This window comes from Tachypleus tridentatus, chromosome 10 (genome assembly GCF_004210375.1).
Source record: "Tachypleus tridentatus isolate NWPU-2018 chromosome 10, ASM421037v1, whole genome shotgun sequence".
NCBI classification, from domain to species: domain Eukaryota; kingdom Metazoa; phylum Arthropoda; class Merostomata; order Xiphosura; family Limulidae; genus Tachypleus; species Tachypleus tridentatus.
The window spans coordinates 162,381,027-162,407,050 of record NC_134834.1 but is presented as its reverse complement, the minus strand read 5'-3'; the positions used below and the strand labels follow the sequence as shown (position 1 = coordinate 162,407,050).

Here is a 26,024-nt window from a genome sequence, read left to right as displayed (position 1 = left end):
TAGTTCATCAGTGGAATGACATTATCTGTCCATAATTCCAATCTGTAAACTAGTTCATCAGTGGAATGACATTATCTGTCCATAATTCCAATCTGTAAACTAGTTCATCAGTGGAATGACATTATCTGTCCATAATTCCAATCTGTAAACTAGTTCATCAGTGGAATGACATTATCTGTCCATAATTCCAATCTGTAAACTAGTTCATCAGTGGAATGACATTATCTGTCCATAATTCCAATCTGTAAACTAGTTCATCAGTGGAATGACATTATCTGTCCATAATTCCAATCTGTAAACTAGTTCATCAGTGGAATGACATTATCTGTCCATAATTCCAATCTGTAAACTAGTTCATCAGTGGAATGACATTATCTGTCCATAATTCCAATCTGTAAACTAGTTCATCAGTGGAATGACATTATCTGTCCATAATTCCAATCTGTAAACTAGTTCATCAGTGGAATGACATTATCTGTCCATAATTCCAATCTGTAAACTAGTTCATCAGTGGAATGACATTATCTGTCCATAATTCCAATCTGTAAACTAGTTCATCAGTGGAATGACATTATCTGTCCATAATTCCAATCTGTAAACTAGTTCATCAGTGGAATGACATTATCTGTCCATAATTCCAATCTGTAAACTAGTTCATCAGTGGAATGACATTATCTGTCCATAATTCCAATCTGTAAACTAGTTCATCAGTGGAATGACATTATCTGTCCATAATTCCAATCTGTAAACTAGTTCATCAGTGGAATGACATTATCTGTCCATAATTCCAATCTGTAAACTAGTTCATCAGTGGAATGACATTATCTGTCCATAATTCCAATCTGTAAACTAGTTCATCAGTGGAATGACATTATCTGTCCATAATTCCAATCTGTAAACTAGTTCATCAGTGGAATGACATTATCTGTCCATAATTCCAATCTGTAAACTAGTTCATCAGTGGAATGACATTATCTGTCCATAATTCCAATCTGTAAACTAGTTCATCAGTGGAATGACATTATCTGTCCATAATTCCAATCTGTAAACTAGTTCATCAGTGGAATGACATTATCTGTCCATAATTCCAATCTGTAAACTAGTTCATCAGTGGAATGACATTATCTGTCCATAATTCCAATCTGTAAACTAGTTCATCAGTGGAATGACATTATCTGTCCATAATTCCAATCTGTAAACTAGTTCATCAGTGGAATGACATTATCTGTCCATAATTCCAATCTGTAAACTAGTTCATCAGTGGAATGACATTATCTGTCCATAATTCCAATCTGTAAACTAGTTCATCAGTGGAATGACATTATCTGTCCATAATTCCAATCTGTAAACTAGTTCATCAGTGGAATGACATTATCTGTCCATAATTCCAATCTGTAAACTAGTTCATCAGTGGAATGACATTATCTGTCCATAATTCCAATCTGTAAACTAGTTCATCAGTGGAATGACATTATCTGTCCATAATTCCAATCTGTAAACTAGTTCATCAGTGGAATGACATTATCTGTCCATAATTCCAATCTGTAAACTAGTTCATCAGTGGAATGACATTATCTGTCCATAATTCCAATCTGTAAACTAGTTCATCAGTGGAATGACATTATCTGTCCATAATTCCAATCTGTAAACTAGTTCATCAGTGGAATGACATTATCTGTCCATAATTCCAATCTGTAAACTAGTTCATCAGTGGAATGACATTATCTGTCCATAATTCCAATCTGTAAACTAGTTCATCAGTGGAATGACATTATCTGTCCATAATTCCAATCTGTAAACTAGTTCATCAGTGGAATGACATTATCTGTCCATAATTCCAATCTGTAAACTAGTTCATCAGTGGAATGACATTATCTGTCCATAATTCCAATCTGTAAACTAGTTCATCAGTGGAATGACATTATCTGTCCATAATTCCAATCTGTAAACTAGTTCATCAGTGGAATGACATTATCTGTCCATGATTCCAATCTGTAAACTAGTTCATCAGTGGAATGACATTATCTGTCCATAATTCCAATCTGTAAACTAGTTCATCAGTGGAATGACATTATCTGTCCATAATTCCAATCTGTAAACTAGTTCATCAGTGGAATGACATTATCTGTCCATAATTCCAATCTGTAAACTAGTTCATCAGTGGAATGACATTATCTGTCCATAATTCCAATCTGTAAACTAGTTCATCAGTGGAATGACATTATCTGTCCATAATTCCAATCTGTAAACTAGTTCATCAGTGGAATGACATTATCTGTCCATAATTCCAATCTGTAAACTAGTTCATCAGTGGAATGACATTATCTGTCCATGATTCCAATCTGTAAACTAGTTCATCAGTGGAATGACATTATCTGTCCATAATTCCAATCTGTAAACTAGTTCATCAGTGGAATGACATTATCTGTCCATAATTCCAATCTGTAAACTAGTTCATCAGTGGAATGACATTATCTGTCCATAATTCCAATCTGTAAACTAGTTCATCAGTGGAATGACATTATCTGTCCATAATTCCAATCTGTAAACTAGTTCATCAGTGGAATGACATTATCTGTCCATAATTCCAATCTGTAAACTAGTTCATCAGTGGAATGACATTATCTGTCCATAATTCCAATCTGTAAACTAGTTCATCAGTGGAATGACATTATCTGTCCATAATTCCAATCTGTAAACTAGTTCATCAGTGGAATGACATTATCTGTCCATAATTCCAATCTGTAAACTAGTTCATCAGTGGAATGACATTATCTGTCCATAATTCCAATCTGTAAACTAGTTCATCAGTGGAATGACATTATCTGTCCATAATTCCAATCTGTAAACTAGTTCATCAGTGGAATGACATTATCTGTCCATAATTCCAATCTGTAAACTAGTTCATCAGTGGAATGACATTATCTGTCCATAATTCCAATCTGTAAACTAGTTCATCAGTGGAATGACATTATCTGTCCATAATTCCAATCTGTAAACTAGTTCATCAGTGGAATGACATTATCTGTCCATAATTCCAATCTGTAAACTAGTTCATCAGTGGAATGACATTATCTGTCCATAATTCCAATCTGTAAACTAGTTCATCAGTGGAATGACATTATCTGTCCATAATTCCAATCTGTAAACTAGTTCATCAGTGGAATGACATTATCTGTCCATAATTCCAATCTGTAAACTAGTTCATCAGTGGAATGACATTATCTGTCCATAATTCCAATCTGTAAACTAGTTCATCAGTGGAATGACATTATCTGTCCATAATTCCAATCTGTAAACTAGTTCATCAGTGGAATGACATTATCTGTCCATAATTCCAATCTGTAAACTAGTTCATCAGTGGAATGACATTATCTGTCCATAATTCCAATCTGTAAACTAGTTCATCAGTGGAATGACATTATCTGTCCATAATTCCAATCTGTAAACTAGTTCATCAGTGGAATGACATTATCTGTCCATAATTCCAATCTGTAAACTAGTTCATCAGTGGAATGACATTATCTGTCCATAATTCCAATCTGTAAACTAGTTCATCAGTGGAATGACATTATCTGTCCATAATTCCAATCTGTAAACTAGTTCATCAGTGGAATGACATTATCTGTCCATAATTCCAATCTGTAAACTAGTTCATCAGTGGAATGACATTATCTGTCCATAATTCCAATCTGTAAACTAGTTCATCAGTGGAATGACATTATCTGTCCATAATTCCAATCTGTAAACTAGTTCATCAGTGGAATGACATTATCTGTCCATAATTCCAATCTGTAAACTAGTTCATCAGTGGAATGACATTATCTGTCCATAATTCCAATCTGTAAACTAGTTCATCAGTGGAATGACATTATCTGTCCATAATTCCAATCTGTAAACTAGTTCATCAGTGGAATGACATTATCTGTCCATAATTCCAATCTGTAAACTAGTTCATCAGTGGAATGACATTATCTGTCCATAATTCCAATCTGTAAACTAGTTCATCAGTGGAATGACATTATCTGTCCATAATTCCAATCTGTAAACTAGTTCATCAGTGGAATGACATTATCTGTCCATAATTCCAATCTGTAAACTAGTTCATCAGTGGAATGACATTATCTGTCCATAATTCCAATCTGTAAACTAGTTCATCAGTGGAATGACATTATCTGTCCATAATTCCAATCTGTAAACTAGTTCATCAGTGGAATGACATTATCTGTCCATAATTCCAATCTGTAAACTAGTTCATCAGTGGAATGACATTATCTGTCCATAATTCCAATCTGTAAACTAGTTCATCAGTGGAATGACATTATCTGTCCATAATTCCAATCTGTAAACTAGTTCATCAGTGGAATGACATTATCTGTCCATAATTCCAATCTGTAAACTAGTTCATCAGTGGAATGACATTATCTGTCCATAATTCCAATCTGTAAACTAGTTCATCAGTGGAATGACATTATCTGTCCATAATTCCAATCTGTAAACTAGTTCATCAGTGGAATGACATTATCTGTCCATAATTCCAATCTGTAAACTAGTTCATCAGTGGAATGACATTATCTGTCCATAATTCCAATCTGTAAACTAGTTCATCAGTGGAATGACATTATCTGTCCATAATTCCAATCTGTAAACTAGTTCATCAGTGGAATGACATTATCTGTCCATAATTCCAATCTGTAAACTAGTTCATCAGTGGAATGACATTATCTGTCCATAATTCCAATCTGTAAACTAGTTCATCAGTGGAATGACATTATCTGTCCATAATTCCAATCTGTAAACTAGTTCATCAGTGGAATGACATTATCTGTCCATAATTCCAATCTGTAAACTAGTTCATCAGTGGAATGACATTATCTGTCCATAATTCCAATCTGTAAACTAGTTCATCAGTGGAATGACATTATCTGTCCATAATTCCAATCTGTAAACTAGTTCATCAGTGGAATGACATTATCTGTCCATGATTCCAATCTATAAACTAGTTCATCAGTGGAATGACATTATCTGTCCATAATTCCAATCTGTAAACTAGTTCATCAGTGAAATGACATTATCTGTCCATAATTCCAATCTGTAAACTAGTTCATCAGTGGAATGACATTATCTGTCCATAATTCCAATCTGTAAACTAGTTCATCAGTGGAATGACATTATCTGTCCATAATTCCAATCTGTAAACTAGTTCATCAGTGGAATGACATTATCTGTCCATAATTCCAATCTCTACACTAGTTCATCTGTGGAATGACATTAGTTGTCCATAATTTCAATCTGTAAAATAGTTCATCAGTGATATGACATTATCTGTCCATGATTCCAATCTGTAAACTAGTTCATCAGTGGAATGACATTATCTGTCCATAATTCCAATCTGTAAACTAGTTCATCAGTGGAATGACATTATCTGTCCATAATTCCAATCTGTAAACTAGATCATCAGTGGAATGACATTATCTGTCCATAATTCCAATCTGTAAACTAGTTCATCAGTGGAATGACATTATCTGTCCATAATTCCAATCTGTAAACTAGTTCATCAGTGGAATGACATTATCTGTCCATAATTCCAATCTGTAAACTAGTTCATCAGTGGAATGACATTATCTGTCCATGATTCCAATCTGTAAACTAGTTCATCAGTGGAATGACATTATCTGTCCATAATTCCAATCTGTAAACTAGTTCATCAGTGGAATAACATTATCTGTCCATAATTCCAATCTGTAAACAAGTTCATCAGTGGAATGACATTATCTGTCCATAATTCCAATCTGTAAACTAGTTCATCAGTGGTATGACATTATCTGTCCATAATTCCAATCTGTAAACTAGTTCATCAGTGGAATGACATTATCTGTCCATAATTCCAATCTGTAAACTAGTTCATCAGTGGAATGACATTATCTGTCCATGATTCCAATCTGTAAACTAGTTCATCAGTGGAATGACATTATCTGTCCATAATTCCAATCTGTAAACTAGTTCATCAGTGGAATGACATTATCTGTCCATAATTCCAATCTGTAAACTAGTTCATCAGTGGAATGACATTATCTGTCCATAATTCCAATCTGTAAACTAGTTCATCAGTGGAATGACATTATCTGTCCATAATTCCAATCTGTAAACTAGTTCATCAGTGGAATGACATTATCTGTCCATAATTCCAATCTGTAAACTAGTTCATCAGTGGAATGACATTATCTGTCCATAATTCCAATCTGTAAACTAGTTCATCAGTGGAATGACATTATCTGTCCATAATTCCAATCTGTAAACTAGTTCATCAGTGGAATGACATTATCTGTCCATGATTCCAATCTGTAAACTAGTTCATCAGTGGAATGACATTATCTGTCCATGATTCCAATCTGTAAACTAGTTCATCAGTGGAATGACATTATCTGTCCATAATTCCAATCTGTAAACTAGTTCATCAGTGGAATGACATTATCTGTCCATAATTCCAATCTGTAAACTAGTTCATCAGTGGAATGACATTATCTGTCCATAATTCCAATCTGTAAACTAGTTCATCAGTGGAATGACATTATCTGTCCATAATTCCAATCTGTAAACTAGTTCATCAGTGGAATGACATTATCTGTCCATAATTCCAATCTGTAAACTAGTTCATCAGTGGAATGACATTATCTGTCCATAATTCCAATCTGTAAACTAGTTCATCAGTGGAATGACATTATCTGTCCATAATTCCAATCTGTAAACTAGTTCATCAGTGGAATGACATTATCTGTCCATAATTCCAATCTGTAAACTAGTTCATCAGTGGAATGACATTATCTGTCCATAATTCCAATCTGTAAACTAGTTCATCAGTGGAATGACATTATCTGTCCATAATTCCAATCTGTAAACAAGTTCATCAGTGGAATGACATTATCTGTCCATGATTCCAATCTGTAAACTAGTTCATCAGTGGAATGACATTATCTGTCCATAATTCCAATCTGTAAACTAGTTCATCAGTGGAATGACATTATCTGTCCATAATTCCAATCTGTAAACTAGTTCATCAGTGGAATGACATTATCTGTCCATAATTCCAATCTGTAAACTAGTTCATCAGTGGAATGACATTATTTGTCCATAATTCCAATCTGTAAACTAGTTCATCAGTGGAATGACATTATCTGTCCATGATTCCAATCTATAAACTAGTTCATCAGTGGAATGACATTATCTGTCCATAATTCCAATCTGTAAACTAGTTCATCAGTGAAATGACATTATCTGTCCATAATTCCAATCTGTAAACTAGTTCATCAGTGGAATGACATTATCTGTCCATAATTCCAATCTGTAAACTAGTTCATCAGTGGAATGACATTATCTGTCCATAATTCCAATCTGTAAACTAGTTCATCAGGGAATGACATTATCTGTCCATAATTCCAATCTGTAAACTAGTTCATCAGTGGAATGACATTATCTGTCCATAATTCCATCTGTAAACTAGTTCATCAGTGGAATGACATTATCTGTCCATGATTCCAATCTGTAAACTAGTTCATCAGTGGAATGACATTATTTGTCCATGATTCCAAAATATAAACTAGTTCATCAGTGGAATGACATTATCTGTCCATAATTCCAATCTGTAAACTAGTTCATCAGTGGAATGACATTATCTGTCCATAATTCCAATCTGTAAACTAGTTCATCAGTGGAATGACATTATCTGTCCATAATTCCAATCTGTACACTAGTTCATCAGTGGAATGACATTATCTGTCCATGATTCCAATCTGTAAACTAGTTCATCAGTGGAATGACATTATCTGTCCATGATTCCAATCTGTAAACTAGTTCATCAGTGGAATGACATTATCTGTCCATAATTCCAATCTGTAAACTAGTTCATCAGTGGAATGACATTATCTGTCCATAATTCCAATCTGTAAACTAGTTCATCAGTGGAATGACATTATCTGTCCATAATTCCAATCTGTAAACTAGTTCATCAGTGGAATGACATTATCTGTCCATAATTCCAATCTGTAAACTAGTTCATCAGTGGAATGACATTATCTGTCCATGATTCCAATCTATAAACTAGTTCATCAGTGGAATGACATTATCTGTCCATAATTCCAATCTGTAAACTAGTTCATCAGTGGAATGACATTATCTGTCCATAATTCCAATCTGTAAACTAGTTCATCAGTGGAATGACATTATCTGTCCATAATTCCAATCTGAAGTTCATCAGTGGAATGACATTATCTGTCCATAATTCCAATCCGTACACTAGTTCATCAGTGGAATGACATTATCTGTCCATGATTCCAATCTGTAAACTAGTTCATCAGTGGAATGACATTATCTGTCCATAATTCCAATCTGTAAACTAGTTCATCAGTGGAATGACATTATCTGTCCATAATTCCAATCTGTAAACTAGTTCATCAGTGGAATGACATTATCTGTCCATGATTCCAATCTGTAAACTAGTTCATCAGTGGAATGACATTATCTGTCCATAATTCCAATCTGTAAACTAGTTCATCAAAGGAATGACATTATCTGTCCATAATTCCATCTGTAAACTAGTTCATCAGTGGAATGACATTATCTGTCCATGATTCCAATCTGTAAACTAGTTCATGAGTGGTATGACATTATCTGTCCATAATTTTCCAATCTGTAAACTAGTTCATCAGTGGAATGACATTGTCTGTCCATAATTCCATTCCAATCTGTAAACTAGTTCATCAGTGGAATGACATTATATGTCCATAATTCCAATCTGTAAACTAGTTCATCAGTGGTATGACATTATCTGTCCATAATTCCAATCTGTACACTAGTTCATCAGTGGAATGACATTATCTGTCCATGATTCCAATCTGTAAACTAGTTCATCAGTGGAATGACATTATTTGTCCATGATTCCAAAATATAAACTAGTTCATCAGTGGAATGACATTATCTGTCCATAATTCCAATCTGTAAACTACTTCATCAGTGGAATAACATTATCTGTCCATAATTCCAATCTGTAAACAAGTTCATCAGTGGAATGACATTATCTGTCCATAATTCCAATCTGTAAACTAGTTCATCAGTGGAATGACATTATCTGTCCATGATTCCAATCTGTAAACTAGTTCATCAGTGGAATGACATTATGTCCATAATTCCAATCTGTAAACTAGTTCATCAGTGGAATGACATTATCTGTCCATGATTCCAATCTGTAAACTAGTTCATCAGTGGAATGACATTATCTGTCCATAATTCCAATCAATCTGTAAACTAGTTCATCAGTGGAATGACATTATCTGTTATAATTCCAATCTGTAAACAAGTTCATCAGTGGAATGACATTATCTGTCCATGATTCCAATCTGTAAACTAGTTCATCATGAGTGGTATGACATTATCTGTCCATAATTTCAATCTGTAAACTAGTTCATCAGTGGAATGACATTATCTGTCCATGATTCCAATCTGTAAACTAGTTCATCAGTGGAATGACATTATCTGTCCATAATTCCAATCTGTAAACTAGTTCATCAGTGGAATGACATTATCTGTCCATAATTCCAATCTGTAAACTAGTTCATCAGTGGAATGACATTATCTGTCCATAATTGTATCTGTAAACTAGTTCATCAGTGGAATGACATTATCTGTCCATAATTCCAATCTGTAAACTAGTTCATCAGTGGAATGACATTATCTGTCCATGATTCCAATCTGTAAACTAGTTCATCAGTGGAATGACATTATCTGTCCATAATTCCAATCTGTAAACTAGTTCATCAGTGGAATGACATTATCTGTCCATAATTCCAATCTGTAAACTAGTTCATCAGTGGAATGACATTATCTGTCCATGATTCCAATCTGTAAACTAGTTCATCAGTGGAATGACATTATCTGTCCATAATTCCAATCTGTAAACTAGTTCATCAGTGGAATGACATTATCTGTCCATAATTCCAATCTGTAAACTAGTTCATCAGTGGAATGACATTATCTGTCCATAATTCAATCTGTAAACTAGTTCATCAGTGAAATGACATTATCTGTCCATAATTCCAATCTGTAAACTAGTTCATCAGTGGAATGACATTATCTGTCCATAATTCCAATCTGTAAACAAGTTCATCAGTGGAATGACATTATCTGTCCATAATTCCAATCTGTAAACTAGTTCATCAGTGGAATGACATTATCTGTCCATGATTCCAATCTGTAAACTAGTTCATCAGTGGTATGACATTATCTGTCCATAATTCCAATCTGTAAACTAGTTCATCAGTGGAATGACATTATCTGTCCATGATTCCAATCTGTAAACTAGTTCATCAGTGGAATGACATTATCTGTCCATAATTCCAATCTGTAAACTAGTTCATCAGTGGAATGACATTATCTGTCCATAATTCCAATCTGTAAACTAGTTCATCAGTGGAATGACATTATCTGTCCATGATTCCAATCTGTAAACTAGTTCATGAGTGGAATGACATTATCTGTCCATAATTTCAATCTGTAAACTAGTTCATCAGTGGAATGACATTATGTGTCCATGATTCCAATCTGTAAACTAGTTCATCAGTGGTATGACATTATCTGTCCATAATTCCAATCTGTAAACTAGTTCATCAGTGGTATGACATTATCTATCTATAATTCCAATCTGTACACTAGTTCATCAGTGGAATAACATTATCTGTCCATCATAATTCCAATCTGTAAACTAGTTCATCAGTGGAATGACATTATCTGTCCATGATTCCAATCTATAAACTAGTTCATCAGTGGAATGACATTATCTGTCCATAATTCCAATCTGTAAACTAGTTCATCAGTGGAATGACATTATCTGTCCATAATTCCAATCTGTAAACTAGTTCATCAGTGGAATGACATTATCTGTCCATAATTCCAATCTGTAAACTAGTTCATCAGTGGAATGACATTATCTGTCCATGATTCCAATCTGTAAACTAGTTCATAAGGGGAATGACATTATCTGTCCATGATTCCAATCTATAAATTAGTTCATCAGTGGAATGACATTATCTGTCCATAATTCCAATCTGTAAACTAGTTCATCATTGTAATGACATTATCTGTCCATAATTCCAATCTGTAAACTAGTTCATCAGTGGAATGACATTATCTGTCCATGAATCCAATCTGTAAACTAGTTCATCAGGGCTATGACATTATCTGTTTATAATTCCAATCTGTAAACTAGTTCATCAGTGGAATGACATTATCTGTCAATAATTCCATCTGTAAAATAGTTCATCAGTGGAATGACATTATCTGTCCATGATTCCAATCTGTAAACTAGTTCATCAGTGGAATGACATTATCTGTCCATAATTCCAATCTGTAAACTAGTTCATCAGTGGAATGACATTATCTGTCCATAATTCCAATCTGTAAACTAGTTCATCAGTGGAATGACATTATCTGTCCATAATTCCAATCTCTAAACTAGTTCATCAGTGGAATGACATTATCTGTCCATAATTCCAATCTGTAAACTAGTTCATCAGTGGAATGACATTATCTGTCCATGATTCCAATCTGTAAACTAGTTCATCAGTGGAATGACATTATCTGTCCATGATTCCAATCTGTAAACTAGTTCATCAGTGGAATGACATTATCTGTCCATAATTCCAATCTGTAAACTAGTTCATCAGTGGAATGACATTATCTGTCCATAATTCCAATCTGTAAACTAGTTCATAAGTGGAATGACATTATCTGTCCATAATTCCAATCTATAAATTAGTTCATCAGTGGAATGACATTATCTGTCCATAATTCCAATCTGTAAACTAGTTCATCAGTGGTATGACATTATCTGTCCATAATTCCAATCTGTAAACTAGTTCATCAGTGGAATGACATTATCTGTCCATAATTCCAATCTGTAAACTAGTTCATCAGTGGTATGACATTATCTGTCCATAATTCCAATCTGTAAACTAGTTCATCAGTGGAATGACATTATCTGTCCATAATTCCAATCTGTAAACTAGTTCATCAGTGGTATGACATTATCTGTCCATAATTCCAATCTGTAAACTAGTTCATCAGTGGTATGACATTATCTATCTATAATTCCAATCTGTACACTAGTTCATCAGTGGAATAACATTATCTGTCCATCATTCCAATCTGTACACTAGTTCATCAGTGGAATGACATTATTTGTCCATGATTCCAATCTATAAACTAGTTCATCAGTGGAATGACATTATCTGTCCATAATTCCAATCTGTAAACTAGTTCATCAGTGGAATAACATTATCTGTCCATAATTCCAATCTGTAAACAAATTCATCAGTGGAATGACATTATCTGTCCATTATTTTAGTCTGTACGTTAGTTCATCAGTGGAATGACATTATCTGTCCATGATTCCAATCTGTAAACTGGTTCATAAGGGGAATGACATTATCTGTCCATGATTCCAATCTATAAATTAGTTCATCAGTGGAATGACATTATCTGTCCATAATTCCAATCTGTAAACTAGTTCATCATTGTAATGACATTATCTGTCCATAATTCCACTCTGTACACTAGTTCATCAGTGGAATGACATAATCTGTCCATAATCCAATCTGTAAACTAGTTCATCAGTGGAATGACATTATCTGTCCATAATTCCAATCTGTAAACTAGTTCATCAAAGGAATGACATTATCTGTCAATAATTCCATCTGTAAAATAGTTCATCAGAGGAATGACATTATCTGTCCATGATTCCGATCTGTAAACTAGTTCATGAGTGGTATGATATTATTTGTCCATAATTTTAATCTGTAAACTTGTTCATGAGTGGTATGACATTATCTGTCCATAATTCCAATCTGTAAACTAGTTCATCAGTGGAATGACATTATCTGTCCATAATTCCAATCTGTAAACTAGTTCATCAGTGGTATGACATTATCTGTCCATAATTCCAATCTGTAAACTAGTTCATCAGTGGAATGACATTATCTGTCCATGATTCCAATCTGTACACTAGTTCATCAGTGGAATGACATTATTTGTCCATGATTCCAAAATATAAACTAGTTCATCAGTGGAATGACATTATCTGTCCATAATTTCAATCTGTAAACTAGTTCATCAGTGGAATGACATTATCTGTCCATAATTCCAATCTGTAAACTAGTTCATCAGTGGAATGACATTATCTGTCCATAATTCCAATCTGTAAACTAGTTCATCAGTGGAATGACATTATCTGTCCATAATTCCAATCTCTAAACTAGTTTATCAGTGGTATGACATTATCTGTTTATAATTCCAATCTGTAAACAAGTTCTTCAGTGGAATGACATTATCTGTCCATGATTCCAATTTGTAATCTAGTTCATGAGTGGTATGACATTATCTGTCCATAATTTCAATCTGTAAACTAGTTCATCAGTGGAATGACATTATGTGTCCATGATTCCAATCTGTAAACTAGTTCATCAGTGGTATGACATTATCTGTCCATAATTCCAATCTGTAAACTAGTTCATCAGTGGTATGACATTATCTGTCTATAATTCCAATCTGTAAACTAGTTCATCAGTGGAATAACATTATCTGTCCATGATTCCAATCTGTACACTAGTTCATCAGTGGAATGACATTATTTGTCCATGATTCCAAAATATAAACTAGTTCATCAGTGGAATGACATTATCTGTCCATAATTTCAATCTGTAAACTAGTTCATCAGTGGAATAACATTATCTGTCAATAATTCCAATCTGTAAACAAGTTCATCAGTGGAATGACATTATCTGTCCATAATTCTAGTCTGTACATTAGTTCATCAGTGGAATGACATTATCTGTCCATGATTCCAATCTGTAAACTGGTTCATAAGGGGAATGACATTATCTGTCCATGATTCCAATCTATAAATTAGTTCATCAGTGGAATGACATTATCTGTCCATAATTCCAATCTGTAAACTAGTTCATCAGTGGAATGACATTATCTGTCCATAATTCCAATCTGTAAACTAGTTCATCAGTGGAATGACATTATCTGTCCATGATTCCAATCTGTAAACTAGTTCATCAGTGGTATGACATTATCTGTCCATAATTCCAATCTGTACACTAGTTCATCAGTGGAATGACATTATCTGTCCATAATTCCAATCTGTAAACTAGTTCATCAGTGGAATGACATTATCTGTCCATAATTCCAATCTGTAAACTAGTTCATCAGTGGAATGACATTATCTGTCCATAATTCCAATCTGTAAACTAGTTCATCAGTGGAATGACATTATCTGTCCATAATTCCAATCTGTAAACTAGTTCATCAGTGGAATGACATTATCTGTCCATAATTCCAATCTGTAAACTAGTTCATCAGTGGAATGACATTATCTGTCCATAATTCCAATCTGTAAACTAGTTCATCAGTGGAATGACATTATCTGTCCATAATTCCAATCTGTAAACTAGTTCATCAGTGGAATGACATTATCTGTCCATATCATTCCAATCTGTCAGTGGAATGACATTATCTGTCCATGATTCCAATCTATAAACTAGTTCATCAGTGGAATGACATTATCTGTCCATAATTCCAATCTGTAAACTAGTTCATCAGTGGAATGACATTATCTGTCCATAATTCCAATCTGTAAACTAGTTCATCAGTGGTATGACATTATCTATCTATAATTCCAATCTGTACACTAGTTCATCAGTGGAATAACATTATCTGTCCATCATTCCAATCTGTACACTAGTTCATCAGTGGAATGACATTATTTGTCCATGATTCCAATCTATAAACTAGTTCATCAGTGGAATGACATTATCTGTCCATAATTCCAATCTGTAAACTAGTTCATCAGTGGAATGACATTATCTGTCCATAATTCCAATCTGTAAACAAGTTCATCAGTGGAATGACATTATCTGTCCATAATTCCAATCTGTAAACTAGTTCATCAGTGGAATGACATTATCTGTCCATGATTCCAATCTGTAAACTGGTTCATAAGGGGAATGACATTATCTGTCCATGATTCTAATCTATAAATTAGTTCATCAGTGGAATGACATTATCTGTCCATAATTCCAATCTCTAAACTAGTTTATCAGTGGTATGACATTATCTGTTTATAATTCCAATCTGTAAACAAGTTCTTCAGTGGAATGACATTATCTGTCCATGATTCCAATCTGTAAACTAGTTCATCAGTGGTATGACATTATCTGTCCATAATTCCAATCTGTAAACTAGTTCATCAGTGGAATAACATTATTTGTCCATAATTCCAATCTGTAAACAAGTTCATCAGTGGTATGACATTATCTATCCATAATCCCAATCTGTAAACTAGTTTTTCAGTGGAATGACAATATTTGTTTATAATTGCAATCTGTAAACAAGTTCATCAGTGGAATGACATTATCTGTCCATGATTCCATTCTATAAACTAGTTCGTCAATGGAATGACATTATCTGTCCATAATTCCAATCTGTAAACTAGTTCATCAGTGAAATGACATTATATGTCCATAATTCCAATCTGTAAACTAGTTCATCATTGAAATGACATTATCTGTCCATAATTCCACTCTGTACACTAGTTCATCAGTGGAATGACATAATCTGTCCATGAATCCAATCTGTAAACTAGTTCATCAGGGCTATGACATTATCTGTTTATAATTCCAATCTGTAAACTAGTTCATCAAAGGAATGACATTATCTGTCAATAATTCCATCTGTAAAATAGTTCATCAGTGGAATGACATTATCTGTCCATGATTCCGATCTGTAAACTAGTTCATGAGTGGTATGATATTATTTGTCCATAATTTTAATCTGTAAACTTGTTCATGAGTGGTATGACATTATCTGTCCATAATTCCATTCTGTAAACCAGTTCATCAGTGGAATGACATTATCTGTTAATAATTCCAATCTGTAAACTAGTTCATCAGTGGTATGACATTATCTGTCTATAATTCCAATCTGTACACTAGTTCATCAGTGGAATAACATTATCTGTCCATGATTCCAATCTGTACACTAGTTCATCAGTGGAATGACATTATTTGTCCATGATTCCTCAATATAAACTAGTTCATCAGTGGAATGACATTATCTGTCCATAATTTCAATCTGTAAACTAGTTCATCAGTGGAATAACATTATCTGTCCATAATTCCAATCTGTAAACAAGTTCATCAGTGGAATGACATTATCTGTCCATAATTCCATTCTGTACGTTAGTTCATCAGTGGAATGACATTATCTGTCCATGATTCCAATCTGTAAACTAGTTCATCAGTGGTATGACATTATCTGTGTATAATTCCAATCTGTAAACTAGTTCATAAGGGGAATGACATTATCTGTCCATGATTCCAATCTATAAATTAGTTCATCAGTGGAATGACATTATCTGTCCATAATTCCAATCTCTAAACTAGTTTATCAGTGGTATGACATTATCTGTTTATAATTCCAATCTGTAAACAAGTTCTTCAGTGGAATGACATTATCTGTCCATGATTCCAATTTGTAATCTAGTTCATGAGTGGTATGACATTATCTGTCCATAATTCCAATCTGTAAACTAGTTCATCAGTGGAATGACATTATCTGTCCATAATTCCAATCTGTAAACTAGTTCATCAGTGGAATGACATTATCTGTCCATAATTCCAATCTGTAAACTAGTTCATCAGTGGAATGACATTATCTGTCCATAATTCCAATCTGTAAACTAGTTCATCAGTGGAATGACATTATCTGTCCATGATTCCAATCTGTAAACTAGTTCATCAGTGGAATGACATTATTTGTCCATGATTCCAAAATATAAACTAGTTCATCAGTGGAATGACATTATCTGTCCATAATTTCAATCTGTAAACTAGTTCATCAGTGGAATAACATTATCTGTCAATAATTCCAATCTGTAAACAAGTTCATCAGTGGAATGACATTATCTGTCCATAATTCTAGTCTGTACGTTAGTTCATCAGTGGAATGACATTATCTGTCCATGATTCCAATCTGTAAACTGGTTCATAAGGGGAATGACATTATCTGTCCATGATTCCAATCTATAAATTAGTTCATCAGTGGAATGACATTATCTGTCCATAATTCCAATCTCTAAACTAGTTTATCAGTGGTATGACATTATCTGTTTATAATTCCAATCTGTAAACAAGTTCTTCAGTGGAATGACATTATCTGTCCATGATTCCAATCTGTAAACTAGTTCATCAGTGGTATGACATTATCTGTCCATAATTCCAATCTGTACACTAGTTCATCAGTGGAATGACATTATTTGTCCATGATTCCAATCTATAAACTAGTTCATCAGTGGAATGACATTATCTGTCCATAATTCCAATCTGTAAACTAGTTCATCAGTGGAATAACATTATTTGTCCATAATTCCAATCTGTAAACAAGTTCATCAGTGGTATGACATTATCTGTTTATAATTCCAATCTGTAAACTAGTTCATCAAGGGAATGACATTATCTGTCCGTAATTCCATCTGTAAAGTAGTTCATCATTGGAATGACATTGTTTGTTCATAATTCCAATCTGTAAACTAGTTCATCAGTGAAATGACATTATCTGTCCATGATTCCAATCTGTAAACTAGTTCATGAGTGGTATGACATTATCTGTTTATAATTCCAATATGTAAACTAATTCATTAGTGGAATGACATTATTTGTTTATAATTCCAATCTGTAAACAAGTTCATCAGTGGAATGACATTATCTGTCCATAATTTTATCTGTAAACTAGTTCTTCAGTGAAATGACATTATATGTCCATAATTTCAATCTGTAAACTAGTTCATCAGTGGAATAACATTATCTGTTTATAATTCCAATCTGTAAACAAGTTCATCAGTGGAATGACATTATTTGTTCATAATTCCAAACTGTACACTAGTTCATCAGTGGAATGACATTATCTGTCCATGATTCCAATCTGTAAACTAGTTCATCAGTGGAATGACATTATCTGTCCATAATTCCAATCTGTAAACTAGTTCTTCAGTGGAAACATTATCTGTTTATAATTCCAATCTGTAAACAAGTTCATCAGTGGTATGACATTATCTGTCCATAATTCCAATCTGTACACTAGTTCATCAGTGGAATGACATTATTTGTCCATGATTCCAATCTATAAACTAGTTCATCAGTGGAATGACATTATCTGTCCATAATTCCATTCTGTAAACTAGTTCATCAGTGGAATAACATTATTTGTCCATAATTCCAATCTGTAAACAAGTTCATCAGTGGTATGACATTATCTGTTTATAATTCCAATCTGTAAACTAGTTCATCAAGGGAATGACATTATCTGTCCGTAATTCCATCTGTAAAGTAGTTCATCATTGGAATGACATTGTTTGTTCATAATTCCAATCTGTAAACTAGTTCATCAGTGAAATGACATTATCTGTCCATGATTCCAATCTGTAAACTAGTTCATGAGTGGTATGACATTATCTGTCTATAATTCCAATATGTAAACTAATTCATTAGTGGAATGACATTATTTGTTTATAATTCCAATCTGTAAACAAGTTCATCAGTGGAATGACATTATCTGTCCATAATTTTATCTGTAAACTAGTTCTTCAGTGAAATGACATTATATGTCCATAATTTCAATCTGTAAACTAGTTCATCAGTGGTATAACATTATCTGTTTATAATTCCAATCTGTAAACAAGTTCATCAGTGGAATGACATTATTTGTTCATAATTCCAAACTGTACACTAGTTCATCAGTGGAATGACATTATCTCTCCATGATTCCAATCTGTAAACTAGTTCATCAGTGGAATGACATTATCTGTTTATAATTCCAATCTGTAAACAAGTTCATCAGTGGAATGACATTATCTGTCCAGTATTCCAATCTGTAAACTAGTTCATCAGTAAAATGACATTATATGTCCATAATTCCAATCTGTAAACTAGTTCATCAGTGGAATGACATTATCTGTTTATAATTCCAATCTGTAAACAAGTTCATCAGTGGAATGACATTATTTGTCCATAATTCCAATCTGTAAACTAGTTCTTTACTGAAATGACATTATATGTCCATAATTCCAATCTGTAAACTAGTTCATCAGTGGTATGACATTATCTTTTATAATTCCAATCTGTATACAAGTTTATCAGTGGAACGACATTATTTGTCCATAATTCCAATCTGTACACTAGTTCATCAGTGGAATGACATTATCTGTCCATAATTATAATCTGTAAACTAGTTCTTCAGTGGAATGACATTATCTGTTTATAATTCCAATCTGTAAAATAGTTCATCAGTGGAATGACATTATCTGTCCATGATTCCAATCTATAAACTAGTTCATCAGTGGAATGACATTATCTGTCCATAATTCCAATCTGTAAACTAGTTCATCAGTGAAATGACATTATATGTCCATAATTCCAATCTGTAAACTAGTTCATCAGTGGAATGACATTATTTGTCCATGAATCCAATTTGTAAACTAGTTCGTCAGGGGAATGACATTATCTGTCCATAATTCCAGTCTGTACGTTAGTTCGTCAGTGGAATGACATTATCTGTCCATGATTCCAATCGGTAAACTAGTTCATCAGTGGTATGACATTATCTGTTTATAATTCCAATCTGTAAACTAGTTCATCAGTGGAATGACATTATCTGTCCATAATTCCAATCTGTAAACTAGTTCATCAGTGGAATAACATTATCTGTCCATAATTCCAATCTGTAAGCAAGTTCATCAGAAGAATGACATTATGTGTCCATAATTCCAATCTATAAACTAGTTCTTCACTAAAATGACATTATCTGTCCATAATTCCAATCTGTAAACTAGATCATCAGGGGAATGACATTATCTGTCCATTATTCCAATCTGTAAACTAGTTCATTAGTGGAATGACATTATCTGTCAATAATTCCAATCTGTAAACTAGTTCATCAGTAGAATAACATTATCTGTCCATAATTCGAATCTGTACGCTAGTTCATCAGTGGAATGATATTATCTGTCCATAATTCCAATCTGTAAACTAGTTCATCAGTGGTATGACATTATCTGTTTATAATTCCAATCTGTAATCTAGTTCATCAGGGGAGTGACATTATCTGTCCATAATTCCATCTGTAAAGTAGTTCATCATTGGAATGACATTATAAGTCCATAATTCCAATCTGTAAACTAGTTCTTCAGTGGAATGACATTATCTGTTTATAATTCCAATCTGTAAAATAGTTCATCAGTGGAATGACATTATCTGTCCATGATTCCAATCTATAAACTACTTCATCAGTGGAATGAAATTATCTTTCCATAATTCCAATCTGTAAACTAGTTCATCAGTGAAATGACATTATTTGTCCATGAATCCAATCTGTAATCTAGTTCATCAGGGCTATGACATTATCTGATTTTAATTCCAATCTGTAAACAAGTTTATCAGTGGAATGACATTATCTGTCCATAATTCCAGTCTGTACGTTAGTTCGTCAGTAGAATGACATCATCTGTCCATGATTCCAATTTGTAAACTAGTTCATCAGTGGTATGACATTATCTGTCCATAATTCCAATCTGTAAACTAGTCCTTCAGTGTAATGACATTATCTGTTCATAATTCCAAACTGTACACTATTTCATCAGTGGAATGACATTATCTCTCCATGATTCCAATCTGTAAACTAGTTCATCAGTGGAATGACATTATCTGTCCATAATTCCAATCTGTAAATTAGTTCTTCAGTGGAATGACATTATCTGTCCATAATTTCAATCTGTATACTAGTTCATCAGTGGTATGACATTATCTGTTTATAATTGCAACCTGTAAACTAGTTCATCAGTGGAATGACATTATCTCTCCATAATTCCAATCTGTAAACTAGTTCTTCAGTGGAATGACATTATCTGTCCATAATTTCAATCTGTATACTAGTTCATCAGTGGTATGACATTATCTGTTTATAATTCCAACCTGTAAACTAGTTCATCAGTAGAATAACATTATCTGTCCATAATTCCAATCTGTAAACAAGTTCATCAGTGGAATGACATTATCTGTCCATAATTCCAATCTGTACGCTAGTTCATCAGTGGAATGACATTATCTGTCCATAATTCCAATCTGTAAATTAGTTCTTCAGTGGAATGACATTATCTGTCCATAATTTCAATCTGTACACTAGTTCATCAGTGGTATGACATTATTTGTTTATAATTCCAACCTGTAAACTAGTTCATCAGTGGAATGACATTATCTCTCCATAATTCCAATCTGTAAACTAGTTCTTCAGTGGAATGACATTATCTGTCCATAATTTCAATCTGTATACTAGTTCATCAGTGGTATGACATTATCTGTTTATATTTCCAACCTGTAAACAAGTTCATCAGTGGAATGACATTATCTCTCCATACAGATTGGAAAATCTGTAAACTAGTTCATCAGTGGAATGACATTATCTCTCCATACAGATTGGAAAATCTGTAAACTAGTTCATCAGTGGAATGACATTATCTGTCCATAATTCCAGAATGATCTATTTCGAAACCTATAAAATAGATCGATGTTGTTTCTGAATGTCTCTAAATACGGAAGATAGTTACTGTACAAGCTGAAGCCGTCACGTGTTAATCTGTCCTTGTTTTATTACAGGCATAAATAATAAAGAAGTTACGTTAGAATAAAGGATCACTGTTGCTTTCACTGAGAAGTTTTGTTTGATACCATAGCAACAGTACATTTCTGGTGAGAAAACCTGAAGTAATCTATTTAATATCTCAAATATATCTTCTGTAATCACGTTGTAATTATATTATATTTTCTGGACTGGTGTGTATATGTGTGCGTGTGTTTCTTTGTTTTTGGGAAGGAGGAGCATTCATAAGCGCTGAAGTACCAGCTCTGACACTAATCTCCTTTCTCACTTACGAATCAAGGCATAGATAGGTTGCTGTAACCAATCTATAGCTAGATACTTTACGGAAAATGTTTTACTTCGCCAGCATATGCTGATAAAATATTGTTGAGATATGTTTTCAGCTGTCACGCATTCCTTAACTCATAATTTTACACCTAAGTAGCCAATTTTCAGTTGTCATACCTAATGTTGTTGTGAGTCATCTTTCCGCTGCACATCTTCCAGGAAATCGGTACAAATTATTATTCTACGTCCAAGTATCATTTTATGAAGCAGAAAGTCTTAAGTATTTTATTCATACGTAAGTATTCCCACGCTGGTACAGTGGTATGTCTACTGATTTACATCACTAAAATCAGCAGTTCGATTCCCTTCGGTGGGTTCAGCAGATAGCCTGATGTGGCTTTGCTATAAGAAAAAACACACACTCCTACGTGAACACCATAGTTTACTGTTTTAATGTATTTTACAAATTAAGAATTAATGTGTCTGTTTTTTTTTCCCTCGTTTTGACCAATGAAGTTATTGTACAACCAATATATTAACTTCTTAATGCCCTTATCTGTTGTTGTTGAATTCCGTTGATTAGTTTTAAATTCCTACTTCGTATAATTCGTGAAAGTTGTTTTTGTTAATATATCATGGGTGTTTTTAATCTCTTTTAATGTCGGCTTTAAGATGTTTTAGAGATATATGTTTTTTTTAAAAAATACAAACAATGGTAATGGTAGTTCTTGAGTGGAAACTGAATTAAAGTTTTATTTACATATTTCCTTTAAAAATACACATAAAAATAGTTTTTCACAGAGTCCGCTTACAGATCAAAAACAAATGTTTATTGGAGTTTTCAGTGGTGTAGCTACGTATGCGTATTGTACGCCCATGCGTACATCAATTTCGAAAAATCAACTTTTATGAATTTCATTCAACCACATGGCTTTTTTCAGGAGAGGTGGACATACACGAATGTTTCTTTCAGCCTGACATTAGCAAGAAATAGTTTTAATTGGAAGTTATAAAATATATTTCTCACTTAAAAAAACAAATAATTACTCTCTTTATATTTATTTGGATTTAAAGTGACACCTAATTACGGAAATACTTTGTTACCTGACTCTTGTTTTATAGAATATAATAGATTTGGAAATTACAGTGAAAATGTTTCAAAATACACGTGCTACAAAAAATTAGTGTAAAAAATAAGACTGGCAATATGTTCTGAACTTTTAATAGCTTTTATAATACTAGAAAATGAATATTACTTCGATAAAATTTTTGGTATAATTCGGGTTAACGCACCATAATGATCTGAAGAAATATTTTAAAGATTACTTCACGATGTTAACTTAGTTTATGGATTTAAGAACAATCTAAATCTACTATGATATCCGATCCAAGCATAACATTTATCAAGGTTCACATTTGGGTATCGGTCAAACAAGTCAAACTTTTACCATACTTGCTCTTATTATTTCTAATTTAATTTTGTTTATTATTTCACTATAATGACTTGTGTAAAAGCCCATCAAGAATGACGGGAAGCCATGTTGAATGATTAAGGAAAGTTACAGAATTTAACTAAAACACATTTTTGTGCCTCCAAAATCCACCTACTATTCTGCTGTTTCATCAGTTTCGAAGCAATTTTTAATCACCACATTTTTAGTAAAAATGTTTTTTACTTTATGTTTTTAGTTTTGACGTATGTTTGTGGCTTCTTCATCATAAGTTAATATTAATGTCTTGTATTGAACTCGCAGAATTTTGTGTAACCCAAAATGAGTCAGTTCATATTTTTGCATGTCACAACGATCTGTATAAAGAAACTACACACAAATGCAATGAAAGTGTTCATTTTTATAGCAAAATACATGGGAAACCATATTTATAATTACTGGGATAAATTTCTAGTATTAGTGGTAATTTTAGTTTATAATTTTCGTGTGTGTGACTTGTATGTTACTAGAGATTATGTAATGATAAGTCTTTGGATTCATGAGCAGTTTAGAAATGTGTGCCTAAAAAAACCGATGAGTTGATTCACTTGCTGTTGAGGGTTAAATTATCTTCGTCGAACGACTATACGGTCCCGTCTACGTAAATAATCAAACTTCATTTACAGCATTTTATGCTCGGCTAGAATAGTGCTTATTAAACATTATTTGAATCATTTCACACTAATATAGTTCTTTAGTTTACACATTAAATTGCTAACAGAGGGAAATATACATGTTTCAAAGCTCTGTTTTTAATTACTATATGTAACTGCTGGTTGTTGACAGTCTGTTGGTTAAGTATTACTTGGAATAAAGTGAAATGAGTAACAAAAACAGGATCATTGTATGAGTCCTGAGTTTAATGTCAAACTCTTTTGTTATCGATTCAGTTTACAGCAGTCTTAAGGGTCATTTACTTTCATCACTTTTATATGGTTATGCGTTTTATCAATGTTAAGCACAAAGCCACGCAATGCGCTTCTGTGCTCTGCCCCCCGCAGGTGTCGAAACTTAATGTTTAGCGTTATGAGCACTGAGGTTTGCCGTTGGGTCATCGGGGAGACCTTGGTACGAAGTGCAGAATCCAAAGATTAAATGTAATATATTGCTACTATAAATTTTGACTTAGCATAAACAGAGGAACCTAACGTCACTGGTTTTGTTTCTCTATGGTACTCTTGTTTTAATATTTGGTAGTTTATGATAACATATCTTATGCGTGAATATTATTAACTTACCAAGCTATAAATCCCCGCAGCAAAACTACCGTTCCTCAACGACTGGCCACAACAACAGGACGTGACTATAGCCATGGTTTGATAGGATCAGCTCAAGCTCGAGTCGTACTTCCCTATCTGTCAAGAATGTTCATAGCTCTCGTTACCTCTGCAGGTAGCTCGGCTTGTTACTGGTATCGAGAGCAGCTGCCGCGTGACAGACCTTTGGAAATATCAGTTTCTAACGTTCTCACTGGTCGATCACCTTCGTTACTCTCGTACGCAACTGTTACAAAGCTTTCATCACATCGATATGGGATTAACCGGGGATTAAATGCCAGTGTGGTGATCCAGCTGATACGGTATTACGTTGAACTTTAATCGGTACGAAGATAGGTAGTTTTCATAGCATCAGGATGAAAGATGTTTGCACACGTTACCTTACACTCATCTTTTTTGACGTGTTGGTCGATGACGTATGGTAAAAGAAATGTCAAGACTTGTATACAATAACGAAAAGAAAGATACACCACAGACGTGTGTTACCGGGCCATTCAACTGATGTAATGTGAAAATGGCTAAATCCTTAAATGACTGAAAGTGCGTAATCTTAACGCTCAATGTTTCAATGGATTATTTTTTATCAATAAAATTACGTAAAATGTTTCGTTTTACGAATTTAAAGCTGAACAGATGGCTATAAACGTTGACTAAGCTCAAAGAGCTGATTAAAAAGTGCAACTGACGTCATTGCCCAAGTAACGTAATTAATATGACCCAACGTTATTCATTAATTAATTATTTTATTAATTAAATATTTGTTCTTAGAAACTGATAGCATTCTTTATCATAATTAACGTTGTTCGACGCTTAATCTAACAGGGACCGAGCATGGTCTAATGGTTACTCCACTGAACTATGTATCTAAGTATCTATGGTTCGCGTTCAATTGCCCTACAAAATATAACATCACGTTCCGCCCTTTGAGGTGTTACAATACTGTGATTGAAATATTACTACGCGATTAGAGTTGTCAAATTGTTGGTGGTAGGTGCTATTGACCAACTAACTACCCTCCCTTTAGGCTATGAGTTGAAAACTGGAAATGGTATAGTAGATAGCGCTTGTGTAGCTTTGCAAGAATTTCATAAATAAGCAAAACCAAAATCAAACTACTCTCACAACCAAGTATCGTGATAAACTTTATATTCCGTCATCTTTCGATCTTCAATTGGCTTAGAAATGAAAATAACATACATGCCTTAAGAAGGTTTCTCTGCAGACCTAGTAG

At 33.6% G+C, this 26,024-nt stretch overlaps 1 protein-coding gene across 3 annotated transcripts in view; it reads right to left on the bottom strand.

The window, feature by feature from the left end:
• Positions 1-25,162, bottom strand: part of LOC143230808 (uncharacterized) — a 116,219-nt gene extending 91,057 nt beyond the window's left edge. Inside the window, exon 1 of one of the 3 annotated variants that reach the window (XM_076464972.1) lies at positions 24,755-25,162. In XM_076464972.1, the coding sequence (XP_076321087.1) occupies positions 24,755-24,829 (75 nt within the window). In that variant the 5' untranslated portion in view covers positions 24,830-25,162. The remainder of the gene's footprint in view (positions 1-24,754) is intronic. The other 2 variants (XM_076464973.1, XM_076464971.1) reach the window with 2 other exon arrangements.
• Positions 25,163-26,024: the final 862 nt, after the last annotated feature.